This window comes from Camelus ferus, chromosome 2 (genome assembly GCF_009834535.1).
Source record: "Camelus ferus isolate YT-003-E chromosome 2, BCGSAC_Cfer_1.0, whole genome shotgun sequence".
NCBI lineage: Eukaryota > Metazoa > Chordata > Mammalia > Artiodactyla > Camelidae > Camelus > Camelus ferus.
The window spans coordinates 80,994,946-81,020,334 of NC_045697.1; the positions used below are offsets into that span (position 1 = coordinate 80,994,946).

At 39.0% G+C, this 25,389-nt stretch overlaps 1 protein-coding gene across 4 annotated transcripts in view; it reads left to right on the plus strand.

Annotated features, from left to right (window-relative positions):
• UGT8 (UDP glycosyltransferase 8) overlaps nucleotides 1–24,869 on the plus strand; it is a 73,195-nt gene extending 48,326 nt beyond the window's left edge. For 3 of the 4 annotated variants that reach the window (XM_032462350.1, XM_032462351.1, XM_032462352.1), the window contains exons 4-7: nucleotides 13,045–13,187; nucleotides 14,664–14,740; nucleotides 17,270–17,489; nucleotides 22,211–24,518. In XM_032462350.1, the coding sequence (XP_032318241.1) occupies nucleotides 13,045–13,187; nucleotides 14,664–14,740; nucleotides 17,270–17,489; nucleotides 22,211–22,574 (804 nt within the window). In that variant the 3' untranslated portion in view covers nucleotides 22,575–24,518. Of the gene's footprint in view, nucleotides 1–13,044; nucleotides 13,188–14,663; nucleotides 14,741–17,269; nucleotides 17,490–22,210 lie in introns of all 4 variants that reach the window. The other variant, XM_032462354.1, reaches the window with a different exon arrangement.
• The last annotated feature ends 520 nt before the right edge of the window (nucleotides 24,870–25,389 follow it).

The following is a 25,389-nucleotide window of genomic DNA, read 5'->3' on the forward strand; positions in this document are numbered from 1 at the left end:
CCCAGTCTTAGACTTTTATTTTCAGAAGTAGGTGAGATATTTGAGATCTTTGCCGGCAAACTCCTTGGAGCTGTTAACTCGGGGAAGAGTTGTTTATCCATTTTCCCAGTTCTTCGTTCTAGTGGGTGATCATCATGCAGATTTTCCTTTGGAACCACATAGTGAAATAAACCATGTATATCAAGAAAATATGTGCAAGATTTGACTTAAAAAGATTTGGCAAGTCTTTATTCTTAACATTTTTCTTTAATTGAGAATACTTGAAGAATCCTCTTCTGAGAAGTATTACTTCAGCCTTTTTTCTTTAGCTGTGTTTCTCTTTTATAATATAAAAAGCCTCATGATGAAGCCCATCAGATAGCTGTATATTCAGTGAATGTTTACTGAATGTAAATGAATTATGGGCAGTATGCTGTTTTGGGTGCTTTGATATTCAAGGAATTTATAGTCTGCTAAAGGAGGTGACATACATACACAAATACTTTTATAACAAGTTCAAACATGGACACTACCATAAGAGAGATATAAAGTACTATCAAAGAAGAGAGATGAAGAATAAATTCTTAACCTTGGCAAGATCAGATTGATGTGGAAGGTGGCATTTGTTCTTACTTTGAAGAGCCTGTTGAATTTGGATAGATGGGAAGTACCATGATGCCAACGGATCAGAGTGAACCAAGTCCCCAGTGTGGGCAGAGATGGGATAGTCTAAGAGAATGTGGAATGTGATCCAGTGTGGTTCAGTATAAGAAGTGAGAAACAGATCAGCCTTGCTTTGTCAATGCAAATTTTAAGATTTTCTCATTGATAAAGTTAAGAAAAATTGAGAACTTGAGCCTTGAGTGGCAAGTCCTTGAAAAAGACTTTTTAGATACACTGGTTCAGATGGGACAGTAAACTTTTGAGAGGGCCCAGGCATTAGGATAAAAAGAAAAGTGGTGAGAAAGGACATTTTGGGTTGCTTGTTCAAAGATAGATGTCTACTGCAGGCTTCTCTGGGAGCATTGCGGTTATTCATATTAATGGAAGGAAGTCATGTTCATTGGTGAATTAGAAGAACAGATAAATCCAAAATTTAGTTCCACGGAGTTGACTTTAGAGTACGAATATCCTGAGGGAGTGCCCCTGTCCGAGCAGTACCTGGAGGGAGGCTGAGAGGCCTAACAGCCCCGCACAGCCTTCTGATGGTCATCCTTCATTTGTAGAGCCTTCGCTGGGCCCTGCTAGGATTTTTGTCTCCCTTTGATCTTCCTGTTCTCTATCCAAGCAGAGAGTGAGACTTGCTTTGTGCATTGTCTTTATATGGGGTGGTACGTGGACGATTACACAGACTAGCAGGCCCTGTTGCCATGGTTCTGCATGTTTCTGCCCCAGGGAGAAATGCTTTCCCTGAGGTGACTCATGTGCTCATCCCGGGATCCAGGCACCATCGCCCGGACCTTTCTGGGTCATTGGCTTTGTCCCATGGGAGGAGTGGTACTTCCTGAATAGTTGTGGGAATAGATTATCTAAAGGGGGAGTGAGATGGAGGGGAGGGGTGGATCAGTCCCTAGTTTTCTAGTCTGTATAGTCACCCACCCCACACCGAGAGCAAAAGTAAACCGAAGACTTCCTGCCTTCTTCCTGGCCATGGACACTCTTCATGCTCAGCATGGAAAGACACAAGAGTTAAGGAAAATATCCATGAGATCATAGGATATGATCTTACTGCATAATTTGGTCTTTGTCTGGCTTCATTCCTATTTCTTTAGGCATTTCTTTCTGGAGAAGCTTGAGGCTCGGGTGCACTCTGATGCTGTCATTGACCTGAAGGATCTAATTGAATGATTTACCCTGAAGGTGCTATGAACCAGACTGATGTTAGTCAATATTTGCATTTCCTGTTCTTCTCTTTACATGTTTATAATCTCAAAACGCTGAACATCAGTATAGTAACATCAGAAAGAGAGATTTTCTTTGATTTATGAAGGGATTCTTTAGTTGCCAAAGAATTTTTTTTTTTTTGGCTTTTAATATAATTGAACTATCAGTGTGTTTCCAGTTGTTTTGGGAACTGTTAGCATACAACTTTTAATTGCTTGTCATCACATTTTGCCATTGGAAATTCAACTCTGAAATCAAGAGCAAACTGGCTTACAATGTACAGAAATTTAATGTAAATGAGTATTTTGGGAGTATATTTCCAGAGTGTCCATTTCCCCAGCGTGGAGGGAGGAAATGGGGCAAAGGCAGGATTCCTGTGAAGCTGATGGTGAAGCCCATGCATCTGACCTGGAGGTTCTGGGCAGGGACCCACGTCTTGCTCTTTTGTATTCCTGGCACCTATTGCCTGGAGCATTGAAAGGGACCAATGACAGTTTAACTGTATTGAATTACTGATGACATGAATATGCCTGCAGATTAATTAAGGGCACTGCACTCAGTCCCCGTTGCTAATATCAATACACATCAAAAGGGTGCGTGGCTATAAGAATTGTTTGGGGAAAATACCAGGTAAATATGACATTTGTCTCTACTGAAGTATTGATGTGGATCATAGGTCCATGGCTCCGAATTAGGTTCTTTTTTATTACTGGACCTCAACTTTATTCATTATTTTGTTTTCTTAGAAGAAATCATTGAGATGGGTTAGAAGTCACAACGTAGGTATTCAGTGATGGTTAGTTACTCCCTGTTCCCCCAGTCTCTTCTGTGAAAAAGGAAAGTTCTGGGCTAGGGATTTCATGCGGCTCTCTTAGCTCTGTTTTAAAATCCATCTGTGACTCTTGAGAAAGTAAGCACATGAAGATCTTTTGAGACATTCCAGTTCCTCGAGCTGTAAGAACACCCATAGTGACATTTAAACAGCCAGTCATTTGCTCATAGAATCCGTAGGTGAGTGATTCAGGCAGGGCTCAGCAGGAATGGCTTTCCAGTGCTTCCTGTTGTCTGAGGCCTCAGCTGGACAACTTGAGAGCTAGAAGCTGGAATCATCTGCAGGTTCATTGAGTCCAGTATTTGACTATTGATATTGGCTGGTGGCTGAGACCTTAATTGCAGCCATTAGAAAACCGATTTGTGGTCCCCCCATATGGTGTGGATCTGCTCGTAGCAGGGTGATCGGGCACAAGGGTGCATGTTCTGAGAGAAAGTAGGTGGCATCGGTATCCTTTTTTTAATGGCCTAGCATTTACGGGCACATGTCATTACTTCCACTAAATTCTATTGATCAGGAAAGTCACAAGCCTGCCGAGGTTCAAAGGCTGTGTACACAGCCCCACATGATGGGAAGTAGGAAGGTTCTGAAAGCACGTGCGAGAGTGACATTATTGCTTGAATTATTGCTGGGAAAACACAGTCTACTGCACAATGTACGTCCTATGTCTTTTGCTGTGATTTTCACATATGATTAATAATTTATATCTTCCTAGGTTGTTTTTACTAGATAGACTACTTACCAATTCCCTGTATCTAGTTTTTTAAAAAATAATTTGCCCTTAAATGTGTTAATCAGATGCTGAAATTGATGGAGGAAAGTTTAAATTTAAAAATAAAAATGAATAGATTATCTATAATTTTTTATTTATAGTTCCCAGTGAGACAACAACAAGTTTGTTAATATTGTGGAGAGCAAAGAGTTAGGATTTATAATGAAATGCTATCATAAAAGGAATAAAATGATTACATCCTTCTCTTGCACAGGTAAATAAAGACTAATCAGCTTCTAGGTAATTTTGTCCAGTTTCTTTCTGCTATATGCCATTTCACTTTGCTTTTTAATTTTAGTCCAATGTCTTAATTCAGACATAGAGCAAAACATACTTGTCAGTGAACTACCATGTCCATTTCTTTATAGTTCTAAGTTATATTATGTGATAGGACAGGGAGTTATAGAGACATTTTTAGCAGGAATTTCTCAGCTGAAAATAATGAGTTCTAAGAAATATAAAAATTTATGTGGTCTTCCTTTCTCAAACGTCCTTATTTTGTTTCACATAGTCTTCTTTTAGGCCAGGTGCTAGTTTTGCTGGTCAGGAAGTCACTGTCTTTTCTGCCTGAATGGTGCTGAATTCAATGGGTTATTAGACTCCAGCTGTAAACACGGCTGCTCCCACCTGCTCAGTTTGCAGGTGGTCTGCAGAGCCCAGCCTGGGACTCCATGGAATTAAAGCCATCAGATGAAAGAGGACTAGTGGAATCACAGTCATGGTCATTGTGCGACTTTGATTTGCTTTGGGGTCCTCCCTGAAGGAACGGGATGGAGCATAGGGCCCAACTGACCTTTTGGGGGCTCCCCTGGGCTCAAACTGCAGGCAGGTCCCTTCTGTTTTCTGCATCCCTGCTCACTGAACTAGCGGACCACGTTCTAAGTAGTGCTCTGAGCAGAAGTGTAACTCATTTACTCTGTTAGGGATTTTAGACCCAGAATCTCTTTTTCTTACTTCTCCTTAAGAATTGCAGGAATTTCTTCACCACGTTCCCTTTGGGAGAAAGATGCAATAAAGAGACCACTGGTCTCCTAGTGTCCCTGACACTCACGTGTTTCCGCTCGATGTAACTGAGGGTTCTACAAAGATGTATGCACAGCCCAGTTTCCCTCCCAAGTTTCCTATTTCCCACTGCTTTCTAGATAGATCCACTTGGATATTACATAGAAATCTAAAATTCATTACATTCAAATATAAACTCTTCTTCCCCTCTCAGACCTGCATCTCCATATATGTTTCTTCTCTTGGTTAACTGTAAAAGTATTCCAAGCCAGAAACCTGGAAGTCATGCTAGACCCCATCCTCTCCCAACCACTCACTAAGTCTTTGGTTCTGAGAAACACCCACCTGCACCCACTGCTTCCTCTTCTCGCAAGCGCTGCCTTGGGTCAGACTCTCAGCTCCGTCCTGCCCCGTCTCCTCACTCTACTCTCCCATCTTCTGTAAAACATCCTACGGTAGTCTTTTCCTGCATGAATCTCACTTTATTACAGCCATTTCACTCATCTGCCTTCACCCCAGACATGGATTTTGCCTTGTTCATTGTGTCTTTGTGACCCAACATTGTGATTATCCCAAAGAAAGCTTCATTTTGCTTTTCCTAGAAGGAAGAAGGCGGGCAGGTATATTTTCTCCAAACAGGGCATGTTGTTCAACTTAAAAAATGCCCAACATTCTCTTTGTTAGCTCAAATTTCTAGGGAAAAGACAGTGTTATTTATCTAAGGAACTGAATGAAAAAAAAGCAATGTATTTATTGTTTATCTTTTTTAAGGATGTGGATTACTATTAGCTTTCTTGATTTATTAAAAGAAAAAGTTGTGAAAACCTACTATGACTCAGCACTGAAGAAGAGAGAAAGTCTTGTGCATAAACTCACACACTACGAGTGATGTGATATGCACCCTGAGAGAGATAACAGAGTCAGAATCCTTTGTCGGGACTGCGATAAACAACTGTGTTGTGAGGAGAAAATGCCAGGTACCACAGGCTGTATTTGAGGAATGAAGAGTGGATGCTTGTAGAAACCTGATGGGAGGTAAGGGTAGAAAGTTAGATTATGCGCACGTTGTTAAGAACGTAAACTCTCTGAGGGCAGGAATTTTTGTTCACAAATGTAATGTATTCTTTGATATGTCTCAAGTGCCTGGAAGAATGCCAGGGATGGTACACAGCAGGTGCTCAGTAGTGTTTGCTCAATTAATGAGTAGACCCTGAAGCCCACCTGACATGCTGGAATACTGTTCGATTAACTAGTATTTGATAGCAATGGCCTTTTTTTTTTTTTTTTCTCAGCAGAACTTTGAGCATTTAGTTGACAGCAGATTGTTTTGGAAAGAATGTCCCAGGATCGCAGATCTGTCTGCTGCAGTCACACGTGCGAAGAAAACACGTGCCTCCTCTTTCTGCATCTGTAGCCCTCCCCCGACACCCCCCTTCTCCTTGACTGTTACAAATCAGCATGTTCACATCTCTCTCTCTCTCCCCAAGCCTCTGGATTCTTAATTTCCTTTTGTAACATGAGAAAGATTTAGATGTCATTTTTTGGACTTTTTTTTTTTTCTTGTGAGATTTTCATCTTTTTACACCTAGTGGTTTCTTTTTGGAGTGCCCTCTGTACCTTGCCACGGTCATACCCTTGGGATATCCTGACTGTGTGTAGTTTCTTGAAGGTTTTAAGAGCTTTGAAAATTCAACTGTCTTCAAAGTCAAGTCGGGGTTTCAAATTTTGCTTACTTCTTTTCATTGTAACTGTAATGCCAAAAATTAAAAGCCTTATGAGAAAGAAAAAAGATACTGCAGAATCTCAGTGGAAATGAATACACCCTGCTAGGTACTTAGTTCTGAATGTTCACTGTGGTAGTGAAGACATCTTCTGAGATTTTTTTTTTTTTAAATAGAACCATCACCTTGACAATAACCACTCTATTGCTTCTTTGGGTTAGCTGTGGTTAACCCCTTTAGATAATCTTAGAAATAACTTGAATATTCTGAAACACTGACAATTAGATTTGATATTGCACAGAAAACACTTTTTGTACTACTTCTCATTTGTGTGTTTGTTTTAACCAGCTTTATTCTGAAGAATCAAAAACATGGCAAAACGGAGTTATGTGTAATTGAGAGAAAATATCTTGGTGCAGAATGACTGTATTTTTTCTCCCCTTTTCTCACTGTGATATCATTTCCGTCCATAATCTGTGTATTGCTTATCAGATTTCCTGCCCAGGGAAAAATAACAGCATACTTTTTATGTGACAAAGCACTTTTATATATTTGACTTCGTTTAATCTTCCCAGTGTCCCTGTGAAGTATTATCAGCCTTTTTAAAGATGGGAGAGCTGGGCCTCAGAGAGAACAGGCAGCTAGCTTGCTGAAGATTGCGTAGCAAATTATGGAACTGGGGTTTAAACCAAATCCTTTGCCAGTTAACTCAGTGAAAATAATGGTTGGTATGTTTCCATTCTTAATGGTAACTTTCGTATTTCCAGTGGTATTTTTTTGTTATCGTTTGTTTAATAAGTCATGGTTAACTCTCCTAGCAGTGGTCAAAGACCACGTTTGATGACTCCTGATGAAAATGTTCATGATTATCCTACCTAATGGGTCTTGCAGAATGAATATTTCAATTCTGTGCAGCCCACCTGAACCCTTTCAAATGGGAAGAGAGTTGATGTTGATGTTCGGAATAAAAAAAGATGTTGATGTTCGGAATAAAAAAAGAGGTACCCCCCCCCACCACCAATCATCTCTGTGTAGGATTCTCTCACAGTCCAGGCATTCTTTGCCTCGAATGGTTGGCGCTGACAAAGGATGCAGTGTTATTGGTTTCTCAGCCGCACTGGCCCCCTCTCAAGGCTTCTATTTTGTGGGAAGAGAAAGGAGTAGATTTGGGTCATAGGCTGCCGTCAGGGCAGATCTGGTGCTAACCTCTGCAGCCTGGTCTGTCCCTAGGCCTCGGAGCTGTTAAAGATTTCCCTCGGGGTCAGTCCAGATTCTGATGTCCTCAAAATGAAGCCTAGACAGGGTAGGGGTGGGCCTGTGCCACCCCAGCTCTTAATTAGATATTCTTTCATTGGTTCTAGAGTGATTACCTTTTAAAAGTCTGCTTTTGCATTTCTGAAATTGGGATGTGTTTTACATTGGCTACAATTAATAAGGTGTTTCTGTTTGTTTTGGGTAGGAAGCTAAGTGTATCAAAAAGGAGTCACCCAAGTCACCCAATGATTATCTTTTCTGAAAGTCTCAAGATCCTGCTTTCAACTCTCATTCTTTGAATATTTTTCCACTATCTTCCGTTTTCTCGACATTCGTCATATCAAAACATTACCTAAAGTTATTGAACGTTTTATACCCTGGGAGTGTTTGTTCCCCCAATCTAACACTGGTACCCATTTTGGTTTCTGTTCCATCCCCATCTCCTGTCTCACAGAGTAGGGCGACTTCACCCTGCTCATTTTGAACTGTGCTACCTGGAGGGAAGTGGGGAGGGGGTTAGAAGAGATACTTTCTGTGGTTGCTTTATTCTTCCCACAACCAAGCCAAGGTATTTGGTGTATAATTACTCTAGCAAAAGAAATTCGGCAGTACAAGAAAACATATCACGTGTACCGGGTCATGATCAAAAAAAAAGGAAGTATGTTAATATGTAGCATTTGATTATGATAAATATATTATCCATATTTCTTTATTATGCTAACTTTTTCCACAAAGGGCTTAAGACGCTTTACTTACTTAACTCTACAAGAAGATAAAATGATTATTCTTATTGTGAGGTTGTCTTTTGAGAAGCTACATAGCGAAGTGTAGGTAAGTGTCTAAACTGGTTACTTTAATTGCACAGAAATGGAATTATTCATGGTCATAGAGTGAGAGAAGCACCTGACTGTTGCTTCTTTCCTGCCTCATGTTTGACCCACTATGTGATGATTTTGCTGTTATTTACATTTTGGAAATGACAGATTCCTTCCCCTAGACAATGAGCAGGAAAAACCCTAGATACAAGCTCTGGATTGGGGCCTGAGTCTGGGAAGCTCTCTGCAGAGCCCAGACCTCCACGCTCTGCTCCTGCTGCGCCACCTAGTGGAGCCTTGTGTGCAGCGCTGGCCAATTAGGTATAAAATGCTGACTGCATTTCTGAGCTCATGGGGTAGGTGAAGTAACGTGTTTATTCTGTACATATATGCTCACATGTCCATAACATACGTGAGTGTACTAGAAGTGGTCCTGATAGTAAATGGCAGTTGATGTGTTAAAAAAAACAAAGTCCTTAAATGAATAGTAGTGATAAATCTAACACTGCAAATATTAAAATGTACTATAAAAGCACAATAAATAAAACTCTTTGACACAGGCACAGGAATGAACAGACAGACCAGTGGGACAGAGTAGAATTTAGGAATTACTGAGACAACAAATAAATGAGGACAAGATGAAATATTCAGTATTGTTGAGAAGGCTGACTGATTAAAAATAAAGATGGATCCCGGTCTCATTCTTTCCCCAAAAAAATTCCGGATGAGGAAAGGTTAAAAATTAAAGAAATGAAATTATATAAAATTACTAAAGGAAAGTATGGATATTTAAAAGATAGTCTAAAAGTGGGAAAAGTTTGCGAAGTAAGACAATAAACCCAGGGACCACTTAGCAAAAAAAGAAGTTGACATAAAAATATGGAATACTTAAAGGTAAATACTACATTTAATTCTTAAGTTAAAATGAATTAAATGATAATATATTGACAGCATCTAATAGAGTGCTGCGTAGACCATGGAGAGAATAAGAGGTGAAAACAGTTTGAATTTGTATTTGATTAACCATATGAAGCGAAACATCTTTCCGTGTTTATCCCATTTGCTTTCCGTCTGTGAAGTGAATGTTTTCCCAAGTGGTTTGTGTTCTTCCCCTCATTATGTTGTTTTAGACATTAGTCCATTATTATATGTGTTACAAGTACTCATGCATTGATTTATCTTTCTTTGGTTTTAAATGTCTTTCATACTATAGATTTTGATTGTTCCCTGGTTATATCGATCAGTCTTTTCTATTTATGACCTCTGGGCTCTGTGACTGGCTCCAGAAGGTCTTCCCCACCCAGATGCAATAATATTAATTTTGTGGGTTTTCTTTAAGTATTTCATATATTTTAATTCATTTAACTTTTTAATCTTTCTGTATTTTGTATTAGTGGAAGGACCTCTAACTCATTATTTTTTCCGAGTTCATGGCTGGATGTCCTCCGTTCTCTGCTGATAAACCCTGACTTCCTACCTGCCAGGCAGTCTCTCTGTCACCTCATTGCTCTCTCTTCCCCTGGTACTGAAGACGTTCACTGTGATGGTTCTAGATTCTAAAGTACATTTTAGTATCTTGAAGGATAAGCCCTCTCTCTGTTCTTTTTCAAAATTTTCTTGGCCTTTCTTATATATTTTCTTTTCTAGATGAATTTTAGACTCAGCTTTTCAAGTTCTGTGACAAAGAACAATCCTTTTGGAATATAGGCTGAGGATGCATTGAACTTAATTTTGTAAAAAATTAGCATCTTCTTAACATCGATGTTTCCTTCCCGGTGCATGTTACATCTCTTCGTGTGAACAGGTTTTCTTTTTTGTCCTTTGGCAAAATTTTCTTATTTTCTTTATGTGCATCTTATATATTTTGTTAGGTTTACTCTACTCTTAGATATGTGTGATTTTTGTTGATATTGTGAGGTGTTTTGTTCTGTTTTGCTATTTCAGGTCAATTTTTAAAAATTGATATTTGCCCCAAGGATGGGAGATTCTAAAGTGCCTATATTTTTAGCTGTGGTAGGCTTCTAGAATTGGTTTTTGGTTTTCGTTTTTTACATTAATCACATTTATTATGAAGGACGTTTTCCTTTGTGAAGAGTTGTTATTAAATCAATTTATACTTTATAATTGATAAGGTCTTAAATTCCAGAAAATACTGCATACTTGTGTAGAGTTGAGATGCCCCTGGCGTCCCAGTCCTTTGGAGAGCTAAACACATTTTCTTGAAATTCCAGTTCCAAAGTCTTCACCCTGAGTTGAGCAAATTCTAGATCCCTTCAGCCTCTGGCTCTTGCATCTTCTCACACCAGCTGAAGGTCACTTTCGCAGCCAAACCCAAACCCAGCCCCTTCTGTGTTCCCACGAAACATCAGCCACACCAAACATTCTGTGACTTTAGGCTGCGGGTTGGAGTCTGCTGGGAGGTGGCCCATCCAGGACCAGCCAGGTGTCCCTCCCTCACTCCCTCTGCTCCAGCCTCTCACTTCCTCTCTTCTGCCTTCAGCTCAGGACATAGCAGTAGGGGTATCACCTAGGGCCTCACTCTCCCCTCCAAGCCAAGTGGAATATGATCCAAGATGCTGAGTACTTTCCCTGAAGGGAACCATAATGAATAATCTTTTCTCTACTCCCTTCCATTTCAATAAAGACGTTATACTTGAATATATTTGTGTGATGGTTAATGACTACAGTAGGAAAAAAGCTGGACAGATAGGTTTATGGATTTCATTTTATATCATGCAAAACAAAGAACAAACAACTGGAGAAGATTTTATACTAGCTATGTATGAAGTCAGTTGAAGCCCAAAGACCTTTTAAGTCCCTGGGAAACAAAATTTAAATAATGTTATTCCCCTACGGCTTTGTATTTCTGAATGTAAACGTTTTGTAAATGGCATTGACCCTGAAAGTTTTATCTTTAGAGAATTGAATAGTAGGTGATAAATTATTTGAAAACAAACCGTAGGGAGAAAATACCATATGTATTCAAATCATTCTACTCCGCAGCATTTATATCTGTGTTAAGTAGGTCTGGCTTAAGACTATATAGGAAAGGGAAATTCTCAATCAGTTTGTTTTGTTTCTTTGAATCCACAGCTCACACTGTTAAATTTTCAGCACATGTGATATTCTTGGTAAATGTAGTAGAATATAAGTTAGAAGCTTTAATCCACAGTTGATGTATTCTCTATGTCTTATCTATATTCATTAATAAATAGAGTTTCCTGGAAAAGTAAGTGTTTTGATAACAATAAATGATTATAACCTGTTTTACTCACTCAGTAGCCAGAAGGGTGCCCCTCCTTTCCGTCTTGGTCTTCTAACAACACTGTTCACTAATTCACTGGGGGCATAAAATGTGTTCCCCTTCTCCCTGCTAAGAATAAATGTGATAGAGCCAGTTAACGCAGATCTCATTAAGTGATAAAAAGAAAAGTAAAGAGGAAAGAAGCAAAAAAAAGAAAGGCAGAGAGAGGCCTAACGTTCCATGTTAAAAAATACTCAGCTCTGAGCTACGCGGTGAGGCCGTTGTGATGGTACTTCTTACTGAGCAGTTACCTCCCAGCTGCAAATCAGATTAAGCCAGAAAGTGGTGTGAAATTAAGACAGCGAGGGTGACAGTCATCGCAGTGACTTCTTCCTCCTGAACGAGAGAGCTGCAGGGTCTGAGACGTCACCCTGGCAGCTCACTCTGCGCCTTCTGAATACAAAGTGGGTCTGTCCCCTTTTTCGCGACTACATCATGGCATAGGTGTTGCCGACAGACAGCATGTTTGTTTTCCTTACGTGGAATTATGAGTTCTTCAAAGTGCTGTGGCTTTATTAATTTTCATATGGGAAACTGCAGCTCAGTGTCTCTGACAAAGACTTATTCAAAGGGACAACTTACCGTAAAAACAAGCTCATGCCTGCAGAATAAAATAAAGCAAGGGTGGTATCCCTTCTAACAAACTGCTTTCACTTTCAGTAAAGTGCACCAGACTGGCAGAGATGTGTTAACGTGTCTTCCTGTGAAACGAATAATTCCTGCAGTTTGAGGGTGGTCTCTGCTTAACATCAGACCTGCTGTGGCCCTGCGTCTGTCCGCCGTAGGTGGATGTGTTTGAGGACTTAGCGTTTTCCCACACAGTGAGGGAAAGCGATTGCTCAGGGACTTCCAGAACCCTGGATGCCTGACTGTAGAGCATGTATGATTTCTATTCTGTGAGAGTTGAAGAAATAATTAGAGAAATAGTGAAACTTGTTAGGCCTCTGGATCTTTGGAACTATTAGCTACTTTCTTCTCTTCCTCAGTCGTATAATACAGTATGCTCTTCAGAGATGAAAATTATCAAGCTTAGACTAAGATAAAATGAGCCTCTCCTAAAATAAAAATCTCCCTGGGTGGGTGTGTCGGGGGGGTGGTAGTTAATTATTTTGTCATCTGTCCAGTCTACATCTTTTACTTATATCCTCATACAGATTTATCTCTGACCATGTTTTAAAACATCAGTTTCAGTTTTTTTCTTATGTCTGAGATATCAGGCCATTAGCTACTGATTTTTTGTTGTTGTCGTTATTTACTGTGCTTGCCAAATTAACTATCTGCCCATCCTTATTTTAGTTAGCATTGTCAGATGAAATATTTTAAAGGACAGCATTTATTTAAAGGAAAATAGTATGTCTTCTTCACTTTCCGATTGTTTAAGAAAATTATCTGAAAGCTTTTTAAAAACTGGGCTGTTGATAACACTGATTATGAACTATATGATCCTTTTGTAAAAGTAACTGCTGCATTTTGATTTATAGGATCTCCAAAGGTGGGTAAATGGTGCTAATGAACATGGCTTTGTCCTGGTATCTTTCGGAGCTGGTGTCAAGTATCTGTCAGACGATATCGCTAACAAACTGGCCGGAGCTCTGGGAAGATTGCCCCAAAAAGTGATTTGGAGGTAAGGCAATAATGTAGGTTGTTTCTTCTCTGTGGATTTTCAGTATCCTCTTGCTTAGCCCACAGGTCTGAGTAGTGCCCAGCACATTGTTGGTTCCTCAGCAAGATTAGTAGGATGCCCCTGACTTTTCACTTTGTTTCCTAGTGTATTGAAATCTAGGGACTTATTTATAATATTGTGTAATGATAAAGAGACGTCTAGCCCATAGCATAGAAAGCAGATACGATGCACAATGATTTATCCTTGTGACGGGTGCACTTTTATGTTACCCTCATTTACCCTTCTCTTATTAATTATCATTTTTAAAATGTGTAATTGCATGCCTTTCTACATACTCCTTCAAATGAGTCAGTGTTGGAATGAGGTAGAAAATGATGGGTGAATGACTTAGTAGATAAAATATTTCGTGGAAACTTTTGGGCTTCCTTTTCGTTTATAAATGCTTTCGATTTCTTTTATCCAAGAGACCAGACCTTTAAAAACACAGTAACTTGCCAGTTAATGCCAACTGAAACAGACCCATGTGATTACCCCAGCTTCCTTTGGGAGGCCCTGCCAACATGTGTCTGTCTCTGGGATTTCTAACCCCATGTGTGAAAATCGGACCTGAACTCTTATTTAGCGTGTGTTTATTTAGTACCTGCCCCCACCACTGGGGGGAGCGCTTTACGGGTACAGCGGTGAACAACGTCGGCACCACCGTCTCAAGCCACACAAGTAGGCTCTGAGTAATCCGGGTTTTCCTTTGTAACAGCTGTGTGAGGATTAGCTCCTGCTTCTCCCGGCTGAGCTCTGAAATGGATACATATTTTATTCCAACCTTTCAAGCCTTATCCCTTTGGATTCCAGCCCTATTAGATTTCCTCCACTAGGGTTAGCCCAAAACCTGCTTTATTTAGGACAGTTTGTATCTGCTCATTTGAAACTCTTGCCATGTTCCCAGTTGTTAAGCACCTTTATGGTTTATCTTTCAAAGATCAAGGCAGGAAACAGCCTAATTAAGTCCTTTGCCCCCCAGAGCTATCTCTGGGGCCACGCTGGGGAAGGGTACTTGCTGCTTTCTTTCCATTTTCACACCTCCCCTCAGGCTCTCAGTGTCAAGGACCTGAGCTATTGACCACCCAGGGGTGGTCCTCCCTGGTCCTTCCGGTTTCACCTTCTGGGTTCTGGTGGAAAATGATTTTCTAGCATAGGTTTATTGAGTTGCTTTCCCTCCATGTCTGTGCATAGGTGAGAAGGGCTGAAGGAAAATAGGTCTCAATTTAAGCAAAGCATTTCTTATTTAGCCCTCAATGAATGAAAATTTGAAAAAGAAGCTTAAATTTTTATTGTTACTAAAGCATGGTTTTCTTCTTAAAGAATAGTGACAAAAGATCATGTAACATTTATTTTAAATCTAAAAATTTAACCAGAGAGCCCATACCAGGAGTAATGTTTGATTTTTGGAAGATTTCATTGTCTGCTATACATTTTCAGGTTTTCTGGAACGAAGCCCAAGAATCTAGGAAACAACACCAAGCTCATAGAGTGGTTACCGCAAAATGACCTACTTGGTATGTCATGACATGTGGGTGCCTACTGGGCTTTTAGATTTTAATTGTGTGAATGTGAGTTTTACACTTGAGTGGCTTGTACAGTTTGTGTGTAGTTTATGATAGAGTCATTCTGTCATCTAGCATCTTAAGTCCTAGATTTCAGACCCACAAGTCAGATATTTAGTCATTGGAGAATAATTTTAAAGTATAATCATTTGGGCCTATAAATTAAAATTTTTACATAAGTCACAAATTTACATTTTCTGAAAAATATGCTGAACAATATATAAATTAGTGGTGTGTAAAGTTATACCTAGAGTTAGGCTGATCAGCTAAAAGTACTAAAATTAAAACAGTGAAAATTTAGATTTGTATTATAGTTTTATCACAGATGTATCTGAGAACCCAGGGAAATTTGAAGTTATTCATTTGTTTGAAACCACAGAGAAGCAGAAAGCCAAAGAAACAGTCAATTTGTTTTAACTTTATTTGGATTATCTGCCTCGATTTCCTCTTAAATCACTGGGCATTTTTTAATATTTTTTTCTTTTGATTTATTTACTTACTGGAGTTCTGATCCTCAACTCAAAATTAAAATACCAATTATGTGCATATCTTTTTTTGAATTATTTGAATCAAAATAATTCTCTTTAATAAGCACAGATAGTATTAAATTTCTAGGAAAACATAATGCCATATTGTCCTTTAAGATATTACTTATTAAGGAAATTATAAAAATATTATTGATTTTGGCAATCTTGACCATCATTTATTTGTTCAATAATTCTAATCTAACAGATTATGTAAAAGCAGCTTTAAATTATGTTCCTAAAAATAGACTCTTGAGAAGTATCTTTTAGAAGCTCAGTTGACCCCCTAAAAACCTGCAAGTTAAATTTGTAACTAAAAAACAGTAAGAAATTATATATATAAAATTCCTATTCATCTACTTTATTATAAATATTATTCTATAAATGGTAAAACTGAGAAAAAAATAAGACAATTTACCTTTTTTGGTAATTGTATTTTCTTCCTTTTTGTCTTTGCTATTATGACTTCAGATTCCATAGAAGGTAGGAAAGAAGCAGGTAAGAGATCTTGGCCATCAGCCATCTCAGGGCAGCCCTGGGACACAGCTGTCTGGGAACACTCAGCCTGGTCTCAAGGCTTTTCTTCCATGAGGCTCTACAGCAGGATGTAGCTACACCCAGAGGCCCTTCTCAAGTTCACTTCTCCTCTGGGTTCCTCAGACTCCCAGCTCTCTGCCTTTTCTGAGATTAGCATCCTTTTTAACTCTAGCCATGACCTTGGTGGGTCCTCTGTTGGTGTCTAGCTATGGTACAAGATTCCTCCAGGATGAGAGGCAGGAACCCAATCAGGGTCTTCCCCCCTCCACACACACACCTCCCCCTGCTCTCCACGCATCAGCTCTGCTTTATTTTTCATGGCTGGGCTTGGTGGCGGTAAGGTTTTGTTCAAAGGAAAAGGGTTCTGCTGCTGAAAAGAAAGCTTGAAATCCACCGCGAGGGCAGATCCCTTCAGTGCGCTGAGTTAAGAAGCCACTTGTGGGTCAGGACGGCGAGAGACACTGAGTGACCAGCCCGCTAGATGTCAGAGTGGGAGAGTCCTGGAGCCCCACCAAGACCCAGGGTCACACACACAGTTCCCGTTTCACTTGACGTGGGTTTATTTGAAATATTTGTGTTTTTGCAAGCTGTAGTTCCTTCCTGGCCATGGAAATACCCTTCCTGAGTGCAGTGTTTCTTTGTCTTACACCTCTTATGCAAGTCTTTCTGCTCACAAGGAGATCTGGACTTTTAAATACCTCATTAATATTGAGAAATTATCTCTTTTATCCCCATGACAACTGGATGTGATAGGATGTCCCATCTCTTATAACTGATTTTTATAACTGTCTGTCCCCACTTGCATGTATACCTAAAATGTAAAATTGGACCCTAAGATTGTGAAGCCCAGGTGTGACGTGACTTGAATGGTGTGAATGCTGAGTGCTATGTGTGTGTTCTCCTCGGATGAGCACGGAAACTCTTCACGGACATCTGGAATCCAGCCCCACATTTTTACATATTTTTTTTACAAGGTGTGTTTGACTTTAACATAGATAAATGCTTGAGGAACCAGAATGTGGGTGTCTGTGTTTAATAGAATGTGGTTGCACCCTGGTATTTGTCGTTGTTTCTTGCTTTCATTGACATCTTATTGATTACTGTCCATTTGAATGCAGTGGACATTTTAAATCCCAGGTGATATTTGTGTTTTGAGAGAAGGTTGTAATATACTTCTTAAAGCTGTAAATGTTCAATACTTAAAAAAGGCTTTTAATTGATCCATACAAATCAGATAATTACGTATATAACAAGCATTGTAATTGGTATAGAGCAGGAATCAGTGAAATTATGCCTTTAAAAATCCTATATCTGAAATGCATGTTTATTATAATGTCAACATCTAAGAAATTTCTGGAACATCTCTTCCTAGAGTAATCTGCAATATTGTAAGTTGTTTTCTTCTTTAATGCTTCTTTAGGCCATTCAAATATTAAAGCCTTCCTGAGCCATGGTGGTTTGAATAGTATTTTTGAAACTATGTATCACGGTGTACCTGTAGTGGGAATCCCACTCTTCGGAGACCATTATGATACTATGACCCGGGTACAGGCAAAGGGCATGGGGATACTGCTGGAGTGGAAGACGGTGACTGAAGGAGAGCTGTACGAAGCACTAGTGCAAGTTATCAATAACCCCAGGTGAGGTTTCAACTCATATTAAAGCAGGTGAATCTGTCTACCACAGCATTTGTCAATAGCTGATTATTGCCAATAGGTTGTCAGTAAACCAATTGTAGAAATATCCTTTAGGTTCCTGTGTATAATGCCTTGTGCATGTTTCTGTCATTTGAAAAATTAAAAAAGCAATCATTTAGCCAGACTTTGAATGATATTCTACCAAGATTTACCAAAGGGAAGGAAGAAGCTACCATAGGGGCCCTACAGTGTGTCAAAATTTGTGTTTATCTCATTTTAATCCTCAGAAACTCTAGATCACCCTTTTCCTTTTTCGTATTGTAGAGATGAAGCATTTGAAGCTCAGAGAGCTTAAATAAGTTGCCCATGGTTGCACAGCTGTTGCAGTAGGAATTTGAGCCAGGACTGTCTGACTCCAAAGCCAGTGCTGTTTAACCACCTGGTGCTGGGTCTCCCTAACACAGGGTGTCCCTGAAACTCCGATTTATTTACTCAGGTGCATAACGAATTAGAATCTTTATTTTATTTTGTGTCTTAAATTCTTGATGTGTCTTGAGTTAACACCATTCACAACTGAGCCTCAAAGGGTAGAGAGTTGGCCTGCGTAGTTTTACAACAAAGCAGCAGTTTTCCCATTTTTATGTGACATTTAGTTGATCTTACATTTCAAATGACGTTAAGGTCTGGAAGAGTGTGAACTTTTCCTGTTGAGAACCGGATATAATCTATTGTAACACTGGATTGAGAAACACTGCCAAGTCTAAGAAACAACCAACAATAAGAAAAATTCTTTCATGTAAAACGATGTAGTTTTTATACCAAAGGCTGGATGCGAGCACACTGCGGTTCATTATGCTGCCCTGGGTGGGCTCAGAGGCAGCCTTCATGAGTTGATGACCCCTTAAAGGATCCAGCATCTGGGTCACAACTCCTGGTGCCTGGGGCTGTGTGTCCTGTGATCTGAGGTGCCTGAGTTTGGGACCCTTTCATCTGTGTTTCTTAGCTTTTCTTTTAAAAGTCTAGTGTTTTTCAAATCATGATGTTCACATGGAAAATTATGTATCTCATACAGGCTTTCTTAGAAAGATTTGTAAAATGCCGCCCTCAAGAAGAGTTTGTAGGGGGTAGTGGCAGAGCTGCTGAGATCGGGTCTGTCATACAGAAAAAGCAAAAGGCTGGATTATCAACACGAAATGAGTCTGGCTGTGTTCTCTGAGGCATAAGAGGGGCCAAATCAGAGACCAGGCTACAGTCTTGGGTCACACTGCAGTTAAACCCCAGCTCTGCAATCTTTAAGTATATCTAAGTGCTTGATTTCAAAATAGTTTTTATTTTGTGCAGTGAATAAGTTTATGTCCTTCCCCAAAGTATGCAGATGAGATAAATAAGAGACTTGCATATAACCCTTGAAAAGTTTAAATATTTAACTGAAGACTTTTGTAGGTTCAGGGTAGAAAGATGTCTTAGTCACTATAAAAATGACAATAATCTGTGTAGGGTGTTCTTTGCTAAAAGTAATTATATGTAAACTGAAGTCATTTATCTTTATTTGTTTCAAATATATGACAATGTTCCACATTTAACATGCAGTAATTATTGAAAAGGCTGATTTGATTCATTAAAATTGTATCCAGGCTATTGTAGTGCAAACGAAGTAACCAATATTGTTAAAAGATTATTACTTTTTTTTTTAACTTATAACTTAAAGCACATCTTCTTCCCTTACTTGTTGTTTGGATTTATCTAATAACAAGCTATTGCTTTTGTTCTTTAAAAGGAATTCTTTTGAATCTGGAGATTTTATTAAAGCAAGTTGTAGAGAAAGATAGGTAGTTAATTCTTACGAACTTAGCACATACCCAGCCTGTGACTGTTAACTTTTAACAGGAGACATTTGGTCTTTTGTAAAATACAATGTGCAAGTCACGAAGTCCCTTACAAGATAATTTTGTTTTTTATTAAAGGGAGTTTTATCTAAGACATTGAAAGGAATAGTTTAGAAGTAGCCTAAGTGACCAGTTTAATCACACTGTTCTTTTCCCCCTACAATCTTCACATTCCTACTGGAAGAAATTTTGAATTGTAAAGCGAACTAGCTGAAAGGACAGTGCCACTTACCATTAAATTTAAGAACACTTCTCGCATGGACACTACCTCCTCCCCTTCAAACTGACTGGTCAGTGAAATCCCCGATGCTCCTTCCCAGTTGATCCAATGGACTTGCTCCCTCTGAAAGGAAGAGTCTTAGAAGACTGGGTTGATGAGTAAAGACCCAGCTTTGCAGGTCCACTCCCAGGTGAGGGTTTAAGGGTCTGACTGACGAGTCCTCACTCTGTGCTCATGGAAACTGAGGCAGGGGAGGACTGGTCCCGGATCAGTGCACCTGTTGGAGTTCCATAGAAGGCACTGGATTTTTCAGCAGTGCCAGGAGTCAGAGTCCCCACAGAGGAATCCTTGTCACATGCAATCTGTGTATCATCTCTAAAGAATGGGTCATTTTCTCAGTGACATTAGGTGCCTGAGATTTTTTTTATCCTCCTTCTTTGTTGATATAGAAAGTTGACTTTAATTTTCTAAGATACCATGTTTCATTTCTGTATTTTAAAGATGTCCTTGTACCCTGTGAGAAATTTCCCACGAAGCAGAGTACTCAGAAGTTTCTAATTTATCTTTTGCCATCAGTTAGAAATAATGATAGGTTACAGAGCAAGGTGAGGATGGCCTCTTAATAGCTGGGTGAGATTTTACACTTTTAATACCACTGGGTTTATTGTAGAACAGTCATTTTGTTGTGAGGCTGTTTTGATAGAGAAAATGTACTTTTTCTTTTTAATTTCTTATGTAATTATTAAAAAATATAAGAAAACAATTTTAAGATAACAATAGTTAACCAACATTTTCCAGTGTTCTGTAGTTTTCTTACGAACTTTTCAATTCATGGCAGACGATATGACTTAGCAGAAAGATCATGGACTTTGAGGGTCAGAACATTATGGCTGACTTTTTAGCTGTTCCACTTAGCAAATGTATGACATGGTCCTAACCATTTCAGCTCTTTCCTAATCTGCAGTATGAGGCTAATAATATTCCTCTCTTTTTCTCAATCTACGTGACTCTATAGAAAGAAAACTATAAGTAATAGCCTTGACTTGCTTTTTCTCTCAGTCCCAGCAAGACCCTACTGGGGTTTTTTTTCTTTTTTTTTTTTTTGCTTCTCAAATTTGTTCTTTTCACATTTGTTAAAGTTTAATGGTTAGGGCTAGAGCTAAGTCATAACCTCAAGAAGGTTATCCAGTCAGTGCATAAGTATTTATATTCATCAATAATTATGAATAGCATATGCAGTTAACTCATAGCTTTTTCATTAGGCACTAATGATCCCATAGCTCCAGCCTCACATTTCTAGCTGCTTTCTGGACCTCACCTTTCATTACATCCCCAAATAAGATCATTTCCCCCAGCCTGTCCTGTGTTCTGTGTTTCTGTATCCTGGCAGTGGCTACCAGGTGATCATCCAAGTTGGAAACATTGCAGTTATATCTGTTTTTTTTTCATTTCTTTGACATTTAATCCAGACTCTTACTGACTCCTTGCCAGCTTTTCCACTACACCACTTCCCCTGTCTGTTTAATCCCACTGCCATTTTGACAAAGGGAGGGCAGTTTTCTTTTTGGCCATTAATGAGATCTTTTGAATGATCTTCCCAACATGTCTCTTTTTTTTTTTTTTTTTTTTTTTAATCCTCCCCAGAACTCTGGCTTAATAGCCAGTCTCTCTAATCTGTTGGTTCCTGGTTCTAAGAACCAGGCTACTTGTCATTCTGAGCACCCATGAACGAGGTTCACCTTCCAGCCTAACTTCCAACCAAACAACCCTGTCCTGCACACTCTTTCCAAGTGAATTTGTTCTGGGATACTCTTGCTCGCCCACCTCCTGGTGGAAATTAGTTCTACGTTTAAATAATGCAAACTCTAATCAGGGATCCATGCTCAAAAGGACTTTGGCCAAGTGTCAAAGATTGGCACACAAATGTGCAGTTACGTATTTTAAATTAAAGTGGTGATATAATATTTTATCACTTTTTGTGATTTTCCTCTGTAGTTGATTTATTAATCATTTAAGAGAGAGTTTTCTTTATACAGACACACATATATATACATACATAAATAGCTACAGCCTATAATGTCACATAAGTTTCAGAGTGCTTGTCAACTCCTTTTTGTCTGTTTAATAAACATAATAATCTCACACTATCACTTAATGTTATTTCAAGTCAGGACAAAATTAAATCTTGCTGCTAAAAGAAAAAGGTGTTGAGACAAAGTTCTGCCATTTTTCCTCCATCCCTCTCTTTTAGAATCTACTAAATTTACCCCTCTTCCTGGCTGAGACTCACTGACTTAATAGAATTTACAAGCATATGGAGAGAGGGATTCCATGTGCATAAGAGGTATGGTATGGCATAGGAGTATGGGATTTGGAGTCAGAAAAACTTGAACCTGAATCTTGACCTTGTAATCCTGGTCAGGTGACTTCGTCTCTCTAATTTTCATTTTCCTCATCTGTTTAAAATTGATTTTGCTATGCTAACGTAAGGTAATGTGTGGAAGGCACTTAACCAAGGATAGTTGTTTTTTTTAATCTTCCCCAGTTTTAAATTTAGGGAGTCATGATCCTGAGCTTGTCTCGACATGATCATTCTGTGTCTTGCCTCCCCTCCGCAGCTACCGCCAGACGGCTCAGAAGCTTTCAGAAATCCACAAGGATCAACCTGGTCACCCCGTCAATCGGACTGTCTATTGGATCGATTACATCCTCCGTCACAACGGAGCCCATCACCTACGGGCCGCCGTCCATAAAATCTCTTTCTGTCAGTATTTTTTACTGGATGTTGCCTTTGTGCTTCTGCTTGGTGCTGCCTTGTTTTACTTCCTCTTGTCCTGGGTGACAAAATTTATCTACAGAAAAATCAAAAGTTTGTGGTCGAGAAATAAGCATAGCACGGTTAATGGACATTACCATAATGGCATTCTCAATGGCAAGTACAAAAGAAATGGCCATATTAAACACGAAAAGAAGGTGAAATGAGCCAACAGCCCACCCGATAGTAACAAATCTGTTCAGGCATTGAATTTTTATGGCTATAATTTAGTCTAACCACCACTAAAAGTAAAACATCAGTAAACAATTCTAACACCCCCTTATCTGATCTTACTAATGAAATTCTGTGGAATTAAGATGGCTGTAAAAAAGCACAAACCTAAAATGCAAAAAAATGTATTTTATTTGAATACTGATGCAGAGAGTGTTGGCACTGAACCTTGTAGAAGCCTTAATTATTTAAATCAATTAAGTGACTGTGTCAGACCTTAGTTTTAAATCTTGATATATGTATATCCCAGTAAGGAAGGGTTTCTTTTCTCTTAAAAAGACTCGTTTGTGTGTGTATGTGTGTGTGTGTGTGTGTGTGTGTGTGTGTGTGTGTTTCCTAATTCAGAGGATTTTAGCTGGCTGCTCGTTATATTTGTTGTAGGTACAACATGTTCACAAATGAAATAGAAAGTTAGGATCCAAATGTTTCTTTTCTAGATTTAAATATATATGGGAACTCAGAACACTACCGTGAAAGAACACTTTTCCCTCAAAAGTGAATGCAGAGGAAGAAAATGGAAAGATAAATGGCACCAGTTTTTATCCTTTTAGGGGGTTTTGTTTATTTGTTTCAGTTTTTGTTTCGTTTTGTTTTGTTCTTTTGTTTTTGTTTTCCTCTTCTTACAGCCCTCGGGGAAAACCACGCACCTAAGTAAATGTGTGAATTGGTTGTCACATTTTACTTCTGTTTCCCCCTCCTGCCAATAATTTGCCTCTGGGAGAATTTTTATAGTTTTTTTCTACTTCGTTTTAATGAATAGCATTATGTTAAGTGTATAATTAAGACAAAGCAACAAAGCTCTGACTTTTGTTCAAAATCCTGAAGATTACTGCTTATGTGGCATTTTTAAACAGGGCCATTATTTGAATGTTTTTGTAACGGTTTGATGGCTTTTCTATAACATAATTTTTGAATGTTCAGGTGTGATATTCCCAAAGTTTTAAGTTTAAAACCGCCTTCTTCATCCCATTTTGTTGTCTGGGCCATGCAGTCTCTCTGACATAGGTGCCAACGTTAGATTCTTTTCACTGGACCACTCACAGTTCCCATATGGGCACCTGCCTTGTCTGAGAGGTTTGGGGTCTGGTTAGCAGGTCAAGCTCAACCCAATAGAAAGAAGTGACAGAAGACTTGTACCACTTGTTTGGCAAATGCCTTCTTCCTTCCCTCCTCACTCCCTCCACTCCCACCTCGGCAGGCTCTTCGATCCGTTCTGGTGACAGGGGACAGTGACAGTATTCGTGTGAGAATAGGGGTTAAGTTACAGACATCATAGTATCAGGACCACCCGACCAAACCATTCCCTCGTTGGCAACTATGAGTTTATCCCGTGTCATCCTGTTTACTTAGCATTTGCACTGCGCGTGTTGAGTGTATGCTTTATTTATTTGTAGTTTGAAATCTTATGTCTGACCAGAGTAGAAGAATAGAACATTTACCTAATGACATTCACTAACATGGGAAGAGTTGTGAAAATTCTAGAATGCTGTAAATCCTTGTCATACACTATGACATACAACTTCATCACACGCCCACCAGGAGCCGCTCTCCTGTACTTAGAAATAATGTCACAAGTAGTTTTCTAATGTACAATGCAGGCAAATATATTGCTCCCTGAATACTTGAAGAAATGGTATTACACATATAAGCCTATTAGTTATACCTTTTCACAATCTTATAATATTGCCGTTAAAGGGGAAAAAAGACACAGGCAATGAATGGTGGGATGGTAACAGGACTTAGAGTGTATGAATGAGTTGATTTTGCTTTTTTGGAATTGGATGAAGTGGACAGTAGGCACTTAATTGGATGATTAAGCATAAGTTAATCTCCACTGTGATAAAAACTTAAACAATAAACATGATTTAAAAATAGAGAAATGTTGTTGGAATAAAATTTTTATTCAGATTTTATTTCACGATAATATGTATATTCATTATAAACGTGTTTCTGAGACAGGTCTCCCAACTTTTATATGTGTATATGAGTGTGAAAACAGTGTGTTACATGTGAGAATTTTTTTTTTTATTATTTTTAAACAGAAGGATTTACCTTACAAGTACATCAGCATGAATCATAAAATTGTCCCAGAATTAAGAATGTTAAGTGTAGGTATTTACTGCTTATTGTTGTTTTTTTCTAGTAAGCTTACTGTTAGCCAGTTTTGGTAAAGAGTGATTTTAAATTTTCCACACTTGGGCTAGATTCTCTAATAAAAGTAAAGTTTTCAAGAAGGTATTTATTCATTTATTTTTCAAAAAGATCCTCTACCAATATTTCTGTAGCTGGTCATCATCATGTCGAGTGCAAATGAGAATTAAGACATCAATCCTTTTTCCCTCTGGAGCCATAACTTTTACTCTCCCTCCCCATAGACACAGAGGCAGAATCTGGATATCCAGGATGGGAGGGGAGTAATATTTGGGTTCAAGCAACGGTTTATGGCTGAAGTTGAAGAAAGCTAGAGATTCTCTCTTGCGGATGTAGACACATTATATTCCAATTTCAGGACATTCGCAGCCTCCCAAGTACAACATTGACCATTTTCTGGTAAAATCTCTGCTGATATTTATTTATTAACTTAGGTTTGGGGTTACTGTCCTTAAAGAATTGTCTCCAAACCTTACCCAGCCCCCTCCCCCTGCCCCCAGATTGTGATACACAACCCCCCTCTCCAACTGAGCTGGACTCTCCCCCACTGGATCCTCAAAGGGCTCCGATTCGAAACAGCTATTCATGTGATCTGACACC